At 50.3% G+C, this 12,305-nt stretch overlaps 1 protein-coding gene across 1 annotated transcript in view; it reads right to left on the bottom strand.

The window, feature by feature from the left end:
- The window catches only part of SDSL (serine dehydratase-like), an 18,531-nt gene extending 6,491 nt beyond the window's left edge, over nt 1-12,040 (bottom strand). The window contains exons 1-5 of the mRNA XM_008572592.1: nt 11,971-12,040; nt 7,699-7,893; nt 7,445-7,507; nt 4,001-4,089; nt 3,004-3,231 (exon numbers count right to left, since the gene is read on the bottom strand). Of these exons, the coding sequence (XP_008570814.1) occupies nt 3,004-3,231; nt 4,001-4,089; nt 7,445-7,507; nt 7,699-7,872 (554 nt within the window). The 5' untranslated portion in view covers nt 7,873-7,893; nt 11,971-12,040. The remainder of the gene's footprint in view (nt 1-3,003; nt 3,232-4,000; nt 4,090-7,444; nt 7,508-7,698; nt 7,894-11,970) is intronic.
- Nucleotides 12,041-12,305: the final 265 nt, after the last annotated feature.

Here is a 12,305-nt window from a genome sequence, read left to right as displayed (position 1 = left end):
TAAGGTGCTTAGAACACAGGCTGACACTTAGTAAGTTCTAGAGAAGTGTTAGTCGTGGTTATCATTCCTGCTGCGATTATTAAGAGGACGGACTGGTAGGGGAGATGGCAATAAGTAAACAAACACAGGAACAAGTAAATAAATGCCCAGTGTAGTAAGTTGATATGAAGGACATTCAGAGGGGGATCTCCTCAATGAGAGGGCTGTGGGGAGGATCTCTCTCTCTGGTGACTTTTAAGTTGGGATGTGAGAGACGAGGAGAAACCAGCCAAAAGAAGAGCAGGACAGGGGGAAAGAGTGCTCCAGGCAGAGGAAGCAGCCGATGCAAAGCTCAGAGGGAGGAAAGAGCATCGTCCATTAAAGGACCTGGAGGACAGGCCAGTGGCTGGGCTGGGCTGTGGAGGGGTCCGGATTTGGCCTGAGAGCTTGGGGGAGGCATCGATGGGTTTAAACAGAGAATAAAGAGTCTCATACATGAGCAATGGAGAGAGGACAGGCTGGATGCTGGGGGGAGAACAAAGGATATACCCCAAGAGAGATGACTACCTGCCTCCATGCAAAAACTTGTACACAAGTGTGCATAGCAGCACTATTCACAGCAGCAAAAAAAAGGAGAAACAGCCCATACGTTCATCAGCTGCTGAGTGGGTAAACAAAATGTGGTCTATCCATACGATGGGATGGTGTTTGGCCATGAAAAGGAATGAACATTGACACAGGCTACAACATAAATGAACCTTGAAAACATCATGTTAAGTAAAAGAAGCCAGGCACAAAAGCACACATATTGTATGATTCCTTTCACGGGAAATGTCCAGAACAGGCAAATCCAAGAGACAGAAAGCAGATTAGTAGTTGCCAAGGGCTGGGAGGGATGAGGGACTTAGGTGGGTGGGGTGGGTGGGAGTGATGGCTAAGAGGTATAGGGTTTCTTTGGTGGATGATGAAAATGCTCTAAAATTAATTGTAGTGATAGTTGCACAACTCCTGAATAAAACTAAAAACCTTTGAATTGTACACTTCAAGTGGGCAAACTGTGTGGTATATAAAATACATCTCAGTAAAGATGTGATCCCCAAAAAAGGCAATAAGGCTGGCACAGGGGAAGGGCTGTCATCCATCCATGGGCACAAGGGTGCACCAGGGGTGGGGACCAGGCTGGAAGGAAGCTGGGTTCTTGAGGGAGAATGGACAGAACTCAATGAGGGGTGTCCAGCCAGAGCACCTGGATGGCCCGTGGAGTCATTTACAGAAATGGCAAATCCATCAACTTCACTTGGTGTGTCTGCCATGCCAGGCTCCAGGATAGGTGCCTGGGACTTGGACCTAAATAAGCCAGTCCCTGCTCTCAAGCTCCTCCACCCCAGCCAGGGCCAAAACCAGCCACCCAGAACGTCTTTCACAACCAAAGAGTGATAGACACACATGGGAGGCCCTGAGGGTCCTCACAGATGGGACACGACTGCCAAGCAGGGCCTCAGAGGATGTCTTCAGGGCGACAAGGGCTGGCATTGCAGGTGGCAGTGACAGGGTCTGCAAAAGCTCAGGGCTAGACAGCGTGAAGAATTTCCAGGCCAAGCATCACAGCATCATTGGAGGTGGGTGTGGGCCCAGAAAGTGTGGACACGGCACCAGAAAGACAAGGAGATCCTGCCTCCAGGTGAAACGCTCGGGAGGCAAGGACTCGATTTTGTTTTTCTAACTGGCCACTTAGAAGCTTGTGCTTAAAAGGCTGTCTTGATTTCCAACAAATTGCTGTAATACACCATTATATCCTAAGTCCCAGCATCCAATCAATGTTTAATAAAATATGGGCAGTGATGGTACGTGCAGTGGATGGATTTCTGGGCCCCCGCCCAAACTTCATGCCTACCCAGAACCTCAGAATGTGACCGTATTTGGAAACAGGGTCTTGGCAGATATAATTAAGTTAAGATGAGGTCACACTGGGTTGAAGTGGGCCCTTAATCCAATGACTGGTGTCCTTATGTGCAGACAGACACACAGAGAAGAAGACCATGTGAAGACAGAGGCAGAGACTGGAGTGAGGCAGCCACAGCCAAGGAGCGCCAGCAGCCACCAGAAGCTGGAAGGGGCTAGGAAGCGTCCTCCCCTAGAGCCTCATAGGGCATATGGCCCTGCCAACACCTTCATTTTGAACTTGTACCTTCCAGGACTGTGAAAGAATAAATTTCTGTTGTTCGAAGCCATCCAATTTGTGGCAATTTCTTATGGCAGCCCTAAGAAACCGATACAGTACGAGTATCCCTGTATCACTGATACAGTGATAACACTGGCATTGTTACCACCGAAGGAGGGAAGACAAGGCCTGGCCTGGAGGCTGCACCACCCCATTTATTGGTTTAGAACTTTTCCTCAATTGGACTGAAATCAGTTACAAAATGCAGTGAGAAAAAAGCTCTCTAATGACCAGTTGCAAAAAAAAAAAAATGAAACTATGTTTGTGATTTAATATGAACTAGAAAAATAGAGGTTACAAAACTGTATAAATCCCAACTTTTAAAAATATGTAATCAATTCATTCATTCATTTAACAAACATTTATTGAGCACCTACTATGTGCCAGGCACATTTTCACTTGTATGTAACTATGCACAAGGGGAAAAACAAAGATTGGGAAAGATACAGCCCAGTCTGAGCAATGTTGATGTTTGGGTGGTGGAATTAAGGGTGACATTTTGTTTCTTATGGCTTATTGCTTGTCTACATTTTCTAAGTCATCTGCAACACACTTAAATTGCTTTTGTAAGGACACAGAGCAATAAAAGCTGTTCTATTAATGAATGAGGTTTAAACAGATCATACTCTTCATCTGCTTTTTCAGCACCACCTTGTAACTTACGCATTACTGTGGCTAGAGTCCCAGGGCCAAGGAGACCCTTTTGCGTGTCCCCCACCCCCTATGGCAGGGACCTGGAGGCCCTAGGGCAGCGATCTCCCCACCTTCCAGCCCCCCAACAAATGTCTCCAGCCCGTAGCTACCTGGTGATGCCCGGCAGTGTGATCAGCCTGCCTGCCTCGATGGCCGCATTGAAACAGTGTGCCCCGCGGGTCTCCATGGCGACAATGGGCACGTGCTGCCAGCCCACTTCCACGAGGCCAGCTACCACCCCGGCCAGAAGCCCCCCACCTCCCACTGCCAGTACCAGGGCACCTGGTGGTGTCCCCAGTGCTGCCTTCAGCTCCCACACCAGGCTGGCATGGCCTTCCCTGGGGGGCGAGAGAGAAGAGCAGGGTGAGTGGGGAATCACCAGCGGTGGGCTCCCACCCCCACATATCTATAAACCCCCTCATCGTCACTCCCCTCCACACCCACAGCAAGGAGAGGGGAGACCCTGCAGCACTTAGTTCGCTCAGCTTCCATCATTCTCTTCATTTACTTGCTCATCCACTCCCCCCGCCCAGCAACCTCCCAGGCACTTCCTTGGGCATTATCCCATTGAACCCTCACAACTTTGGAAAGAGGCAACATTAGCGTATGTGATTGAGAGAGGACCAGCATATCACTTGGAACCAGTCCTACTCAAGTTCTGGGACTGATACTCCATGTCTCTGCCACTTACTAGCTGCGTGATCTTTGGGCGAGTTGCTTGACTCCTCTGTGCCTCAGTTTCCTCACCTATAAAATGGGTATAATAACATTCACCTCTAGGGCTTTGAGGAGGATAGACAGAATAGTGCAGGAGAATCCTTTAGCCTGGTGCCTGGCCCCAAAGTATATACTCAATAAAGGGGACTTAGTAGGTATTATCATTTCCATTTTATATATGTGGAAACTGAGTCACAGGGCAGTGAGGGGCTTTGTGCAAAGTCACACAATTCACAAGTGACAGAAGTGGGGTCTGAACTCAGGTCTGTCTGTCTCTGAAGGCTCTTCTCTCCTCTGGGTCTCAGTTTCCTCTCTGTCCAATGGGAAAACCCTGACTCAGTGAGAGTCTCCCAGCTCTGAGCTCTCAGGGGGTAGGGGCACCAGGCTTACCATATCAGGGGGTGGTCAAACGGGGGGACGTTCACCCAGCCATCCCTCTTAGCCAACTCTTGTGCTCTCAGATTGGCCTCATCCCAGACCTAAAGAGAAGCCAATGCCCTCAGAAGACCCAGGAGTCAGATTGCTACAGAGGCTGGAACAGGGGCCTGAGGTCTCCTTGATGGCCCCAGGATCCAGCAGGCTAGGGAGAACCCCAAGAATGAGTCCAGGCTTGGTGTGCACACAGTGGCCTTCTGGGACAAGGACAGAAGACTCTGGGTGGACAAATGGATGCTGCGTGCTTTCCACAGTCCCTACGGGACCCGTCCTGCTGCCATGCTATGGGAGAGTGAGGGCAGACCAGCCTGGGATGCCAGGAACAGGCTCAACACCAAGGCCAGCTACATGGTGCTCACTTCTAACCAACCAGTAAGGGAGATGCCCCTCAAAACAAGCCCCAAATAGCAACTCAGTCACTGCAGGTTGTGTGCATGACAACCAGCATTCGCCGAGCTGGTGACCAGCCAGTGGAGTTCAAGCAGCCAGAGAGATGGCCCCATAAGGCCAGCCCAAGCCAATCATAGCAGGGGTGGCTTTTCTTTTCTCACTGGATTGGCATCTGTGCCAGAGATCCATGTCCAGCAGCCCACCCAGAGGTCACCTGCAGGGCGTTCCCTGGCCACAGGGCTTTGCCAGGCAGTGGGGAAGGTGAACTACAAGCATCAAGGAGTGGACACCCCAAGAACGACCCTCCGCCTGTAAAGGATGGGAGTTGGTGAGTAAATGCTGTGTCTTCCCACCCTTAGCGACACAACCCTGGGGTGTGATCTACATGGTCTCCCAGGGGGTTCCCATGGGGATTGAGCCCTAGTTGCACACACAGGTGACCTGATCATTCGCATACTGTTTGGGGGCTTTCTTCCCTTCTCTGCCTCATTTCCACACTCCCTACCAGTGCTTCCTGAAGCCACCTACCAAGTAGACTACATGTACCCCAATCCTGTCTCAGGACCTGCTTCTGGGGGAACCCAAACTAAGATAGCACTTCAGAGGGGCTCCACACCAGCTGACCTCAGCAGAAGCCGGATGCAGAAGCTAAGTGGTAAACAGCCTCCTCTCCCAAGTGAGGGGCACAGGGTCACGGGGGGGCTGGAAATAGCCTTTGTCCATCCTCTGAGATCTGCAGCACCCACTCTGTGTCCAGTCCTGTGCAAGGCGACTCGAGCAGGAGAAGCCAAAGAAATGGTCTCTGCCCACAAGGAATTTCCCATCTAGCTAAAGAGATGAGCCTCATTCTCCAGAGTTATTGAAACAAAAACTAGATTCAAAACTGGACAGCCCTTGACATCTCTCACTTGGAGAGGCGACTCGAGCAGGAGAAGCCAAAGAAATGGTCTCTGCCCACAAGGAATTTCCCATCTAGCTAAAGAGATGAGCCTCATTCTCTAGAGTTATTGAAACAAAAACTAGATTCAAAACTGGACAGCCCTTGACATCTCTCACTTGGAGGTCCACAAGCAGCCTCCTCCCTGGCTGCCTGCCTCCTGTCCCGCCCACCTCACATCTATTGCCCCAGAGCAGGCGGAGTCCCTCCCCTGCTCAAAATCCTTTGAAGGCTCCCCATTGCCCTCAGGTTGAAACACAAGTCAGCCTTCCCTACAAGCTGCGCAGCCTGATCAGGCAACTGTCCCAGTCTTGAGCTTCTCTGTGCAACATCCCTCCTTTGGATGCTGTGCCTCAGCTGGAATGCACCATGCTCACTCCTCTGCTTGGCCTTTGCCTGCACCCCTCCTCTGCTCACCATCCCTCTCTCCCTTTTCTCCACTGGGAGGACTCATATTTCTCTTTCAAGACCCAATTCTGGGGACCCTTCTCAGGAGCCTTTCCTGGATCCCCTCCCTGAGTCTGAGGCACAGCGCACTGGGAATGTGGACCACTACCCGATTCTTCACCACCCGCCCCCCTGTTGGAATCACATGTCCATGCCTTTGCCACGTGGCTTTGCTGTTCTTCCCACTGGGGGGTGCAGCACCTTTCCCTATACCATGGATGCTGGTCTCAGCCATGTGACTTGCTTTGGCCAATGGTGTGTGGCAGAAGTGACAGTGGAACAGTTGTGAGCCAAGTTCCTATGAGGCATCACGTGTTTCCTCTCAGCCCTCTTGCCATTGGTCTTGAGAAGAATGTGCCCCAGGTGGCCACTGGTCAAGGAAGATGAGGAGCACTTCTGCAGACCGTAGTCCTGCCCATAGACTGAAGCAGAACCACCCCAGCCCACACACAGACCCACGAGCACAGGAAACAATGTCTCCGTAAGCCACTGGCATTTGGGGGCTGTGTGGCATGCAGCATCAGCTAGCAGCAACGGCTGATAAAACAGCACGCCTTGGGCCGGCCCAGTGGCGCACTGCTACAGTGCGCCGCTTGGGGAGCGCGGCGGCACTCCCGCCGAGGGTTCGGATCCCACATACAGACCGGTTCCCACTCACTGGCTGAGCGAGATGCGGGCACGACACTGAGGGTTGCGATCCGTTGCCGGACACGAAAAAAAAAAGACAAAAAGGAAAAAAAAAAACAGCACGCCTTCTCCGTCTTCCCTGGTGCTCTGTGCTTCTCCCATCGCAACACCATGCTTTGCTGCCGTCAACCTGTGTGTCTCCCCACAATACTCTGAGCTTCATGAGAGTAAAGGCCATATCTTATTATCTCTGTATCCCTGGCACCGTCTGACATGGTGCAAGCACAGAGTGTGTGCTCAGTGAATGAACATCTGTTGGATGGGTGGATGGAGGGACGGATGGATGGATGGATGGATGAAAAGAAGAAAGGGAGAGAGTGAGAGAGAAAGAGTGATGAATGGAGGGATGGTTGGATAGATGAATAAACAGAAGGAAGGAAGAAAAAAGGAAGGGAGGGATGGAGGAAGGAAGGAAGGAAAAAAGGAGAGAAACTGTATACACTAAGTATTTGGAAACCCACCCAAGCTGGGCCCAAAAGACCAATTCCAGGATTGAGAAGAGTCATTAGGAAGATATACTCCCTTTTCACTAGGGTTGGTAGGATGGTGGGATGCAAGCCTGGGACTCCTAGTGACCATCTTGCTACCATGAGGCCTATATGAAAATAAAGCTAATAAAGAGGAAAGAAAAGCCAAGAGCAGAAGAGATAGGGAGGAGAGCTCCTGGATCCAGCCGTGCCTGAAAACCACTTATCCCAAGAAATTTTAGTTCTTAGAGACTGTATCTTAAACCTGTGTAAATTGGGTTTCTGTCACTTGCTACCATCATGAGGCCTGAATTATAAGAGGGCTAGAAGAGGACATATGAGGTGACCATCTCAGACTGTGACCTTGTTGAGGCTAGACTTTTAAGAGGAAGTCAAGCCCTAGACATCTGGACATCTACTGCTGCTCCAGCCAACTCCTCCTCCCCCACCCCTAGCCCTGAGGACCCCCACAAAGCAGAAAAGGGTGGGATCACCTGAAGAGCACACCAGGTGTCTGCATCCCCTCTTGGCCATCTGGGAAGAGAAGGAATGGGGTTGGGGGCTAACCCACACGGGTGTCATGGAGACCCATGCGGGATAGAGTTAGACTCTCCCTATCCCACTCCCAACACTCCTCGCCCCTCGTCCTGCCCACAGCCCTCCCCTCACCCCTCCCCTCCCTCCTGCACAACCTCACTTCTCCCCTCATGCCCACACATCCTCACCTCCTGGCAGAAATGCCCGATGCCCCGGATCTTGAAGGAGCCGGCTGGCTGCACATTCTCACATTTGAGGAAGACAGTTGTGCCCGCCACCTGGGACAGTGCCCAGCTCTCCAGCAGAGGCGTGACCACGTGGAAGTGCTCGCCCTTGGCACACCCCACCAGAGATCCCTCCATCTCAGCAACCACGTAAAGAGACTGCAGGAGGACATGAAGGTCATAGCCCAGGCAGCTCCAGTCAAGAGTCCCCTTAATCAGGACGGAGGGGGAAGGCAGAGATGGCCCTCAGCTTAGCACCTTCAGCCCTGTTCACTCGCCGAGCTCTGAGACTCCAGGTAAGTATCTGCCCCTCTCTGGGCCCTCAGTTTCCCTGTCTGGGCAAGGAGGTTTGGACTGGGGGCCCTTTCGTTCTGTAATTGTGCCTGCCCACAATGCTAGGGATGTAGAATGTGACTAATACATGGTGAGGAATGAATGAGACAGTGGGAGAATTCACTCATTCAATCCAAAAAAATGTTTATTGAGCAGCTACTATGTGCCAGGCAGTTTCAGGTTTGGGGGCTCAGGAACAAACAAGTAGAGGAGGCCTCCCTCTTTGCTAGAGCTCACATTCTAGTCAAAGAGACAGAATCAGAATTTCAAATAGGAGTGACTTGGAGAGGGGCGTTATTTTAGCAAGGGCAGTCAGGAAAGACACCTCTCAGGAGTGAAACTTTTTTTTTTTTTTAAAGATGGCCGGTAAGGGGATCTTAACCCTTGACTTGGTGTTGTCAGCACCACGCTCACCCAGTGAGCTAACCGGCCATCCCTATATGGGATCCGAACCCGGGGCCTTGGTGTTATCAGCACCGCACTCTCCCGAGTGAGCCACGGGCCAGCCCCATGGAGTGAAACTTTTTAAAGCTTTCATTATGAGAAATGTAAACAGCTAAGTTATTGAGAACTGTGTAATGACCCCCTGTGCAGCCATCATTTGGCTTCAGCAATTGTCACCTCGTGGTCTCTCTTGCTTCAACCATATCAAGTGTCCACTCCCACTCCTGTGTTATTTTTCCCCTTTAGTATCGTTATATTTTCCTCATATAAGCTTTTTTTGCCCCTGCCTTTGTGGATTTTTTTTTTTTTTTTTGGCGGTTGGCCGGTAGAGGGATCCAAACCCTTGACCTTGGTGTTATAACACCGTGCTTTAACCAACTGAGCTAACCAGCCAGCTCAATTTTTTTCTCATTGTACATGTTTACAGGTACAGTTTGTTGTTTCACTACATGTGTATACTGTGTAATGATCCAATCAGAATAGTTAGCATATCTGTTACTTAAACATTTATCATTTCTTTGTGGTTAGAACATTCAAGATCCTCTTTTCTGGCTATCTTGAAATATACAATACAATATTATCAGCTATCGCCACCCTAGTTTATTATTTCATTTGTGTATATTTCAGCATGGATCTCTCAAGGTGAAGAACACTTTTTTTTTAACTGTAGCACATGGTTTCACAACTGTATAAAAATTAATTTTTACATAAAGTAAATGATGCCAATTTTAGCAAATGTAATCACAATACCATTATCACACCTAAAAATATTAACAATTATTGATATCATCAAATATCTGGCAATTGTTCAAATCTCCAATCATTTCATTAAATGTGATCAATGGTTGGTTTTGTGGTAGGCGGTGGTTTGAGATTTTTAACAGTTTGAATCGGGATGCAAATGGGATCCGTGCGTTTTGATGACTAGTCGGGAGGGCTTTTAACTCCCTTTTGATCTGTGAGCTCCCAAAAGTGCAACTTTGAGATGAAGGAAAAGAAGGGAAACAGCGGGAAAGCATTCCTGGAGAGGCGACAGCGAGTGGAACCGCCTCGAGGGAGAAGTGGACGTGGGGTGCTGCCGGTGCGGACAGAAGGGCTGGGGCGGCCGGGGACGAAGGAGAGGTGGCGGGACGCATGGCGGGTCGTTCTAGCCCACGACGAGCGGTTCGGTCGTTACTCTAATCGTACTTGCGTTGGGAGGTTTTGAGCCAAGGAGAGGTGAATGAGGGAGTGAACGGGCCAGCGGGTAAGGATGAGAAGAAGGGAAGGAGGAAGGGAGAGGGAGAAAGAACGAGAGGAAGAAAAGGAGGCAACACAGGCCCTCGCTCGTTTCTCTCTGGGGCAGAAAAGCGTTGATCCGGCCCCCCGCAGTTCCACTGTTGGCCACTAGGAGGAGCGCTGCAACCTCCCCCACGCACCCACAAACCTAAACTTTGTGTCTACCCTTTAGTGAGGGCTGGGGTTCCCAGATCAGAGAGGTCCGGGTTTCCTGCCCCCTTTTGGGATGGTCCCGGGACTCCCCAGGCAGAAAAATACCAGAGCCACCTCTACCTAGTCCTATTTAGGGTATCTCTCAGGCTGGGCATTGAGGGAAAGGGGGCCTTGGGTCACCACTAGTCCCAAAATCCATCATACACTAGCCTGGGCCTCACCTCAACCCTGGAGCGGAAGAGCATGGGCTTTGGGGTCAACCAAAGACCAAAGTTAGAAACCAGCTCTTACTTCCTGGCTGTGTGACCCAAACAAGTGTCTGTGTGACCCAAACAAGTGTCTCAACCTCTCTGTTCCTGTTTCTTCTTTTATAAAATGGAGATAATTACAATCACCAACTCACAGGTTGTGGTGTGGATTAATAATAATAGCAGCTACCATTTGCCGAATCCCTGTTAGGTGCCAGACATCGGCTGAGTCCTCTGAGAATGTTATCTCATTGGAGGCTTCTAATTAATGCTGACATGTTCGCCCTTACTCTGTCATGTTTATAGGACTCCTACAAGGCATAAGCCCTGACCTAGGAACTGGGATACCACTGTGAACAAGACAGAAATCTACCTTGCAGCCAGCTTACAGTCTGATGAAGAGATCAACATTCAACAAGTAACTGTATAGACAAACAAAATAATCAGAAATGGTGAAAAGTGCTAAGAGGGAAAGACACACATAGGGAGTCTTAAAGAGAAAAACAAGGGGATCCACTTTGGGTATGGAGTCAGGAAAGGCCTCTTGGAAGAGGTGACCATTAAAACTAAGACCTTAAAAATAAGAACAAAATAACCACACAGCAAACTGGGAGAAGAGCTTGTGCATCCCAGGATTGTGAGAGGATTAAGCGGGCCATGTAGCAAAGGCACTGACTCTATGACTGACACATTACAATAACAGCTAGTAGTGTGTGGACTTACTGTGAGCCAGGCACTGTGCCAAGCACCTACATATTAACTCATATAATCCTCACAACTCTGAAATAGGTGCTATTATTAACTTCATTTTAAAGACAAGGAAACAAAGGTCCAGAGAGATTTAGTAACTTATCCATGTTCCCACAGCTAGAAATGGTACAGCCAAAATTCAAACCCAGGCAGTGTGCTTTTGCATCTGTGTTCTTAACCACTATGCTGTAGTTTCTCCATTATATTAGCATTAGCATTAGCATTATTATTAAAGATGTAGGCATTTACTTCTTAACTGCCAATTGCCTTTAGGAGCCAAATGCTTTTGGCTCAGTCCCAGGCTTCCCCAGCCCTCTCAGTTATACCAACCCCCACAAGAGGACAGCAGGCATCAGTTAAATGAACAGGCCCCAAGGACAGCAGGCATAGTTAAATTAACAAGCTTCAAGTTGCCAATAGCCTTATCAAGCCCAGAATCCATCAGGAGCACAAGCCTCCCAGACTGAGATCTGGGGCTGAGCTGGGGCCTTGGCCCAGGGACACAGCTCTTGCACAGTGTAGTAGCCACTGGGGCTGATGTGGGAGCTCTGGGTCTTCCCTACCATGGAACAATTACAGTGAGAAGCATGGCACTTGGGCCCATGCCACAGCCATGTGTGACCTTGGCTGAGTCGCTTTTCCTCACTGGACCTCACTGCCCTGTTTGTGAGTTGGATTAAGGGCCACCTACCCTTTCTACCTCCCTTGTCCCTAGGCCTTTCCCCAGAGGCCACCTGGATAGCACTGCATAACCAAATCCCTGGTGCCAGGGCTGGAAACCTCAGGTCAGCCCTTGCCTGGCAGAATGCCCGGTGCTGCCCCGCTGGCCAGCAGGACAGGGTCCCTGCACCCTGCCTTCTTATGCAGGGCACCGTAGGTTGAACCAATGTTGCTGGGAGACTTTACATCTCTCACTTCCATCCACTCAGCCTGGACATTTCCCCAGAGCCCCCAGACTACCAAGTACTCACATTCACACATACACCCCCGGCAGGCCCAAGTGGTCCCGGCTGGGCCCCAGACCCCTTACCTCTCTGCCGGACAGTTCTCAGACCAGCTTAGCCCTGGCTTGCTGCCCACCAGTCTGCCTGGACACCAGCTCTGCCCAGCTTCCGGCAGCCTCCTGTGACCTCAGATCCTCCTCCCGTGTTAAAGGGATAGTTCCCGACTCTAAGGCTCGGGGAAGAGGACAGGGGATGAGAGCAACCTTCACTGCCTCCCCCTGCGCTGCTCATGACTCATTACCTCGTCCCATTTGACAAGTGAGGAAACTGAGGATCAGAGAGGGGAACTCACTCGGCCAAGGCACCCAGCCAGCAAGGAGCAGAGACACCCTTTACCTTTCACCACCGACCATCTCTTTTG

The sequence above is a fragment of the Galeopterus variegatus genome, unplaced genomic scaffold (assembly GCF_000696425.1).
Source record: "Galeopterus variegatus unplaced genomic scaffold, G_variegatus-3.0.2 Scaffold807, whole genome shotgun sequence".
NCBI lineage: Eukaryota > Metazoa > Chordata > Mammalia > Dermoptera > Cynocephalidae > Galeopterus > Galeopterus variegatus.
This window is presented reverse-complemented; position numbering and strand designations above follow the sequence as displayed.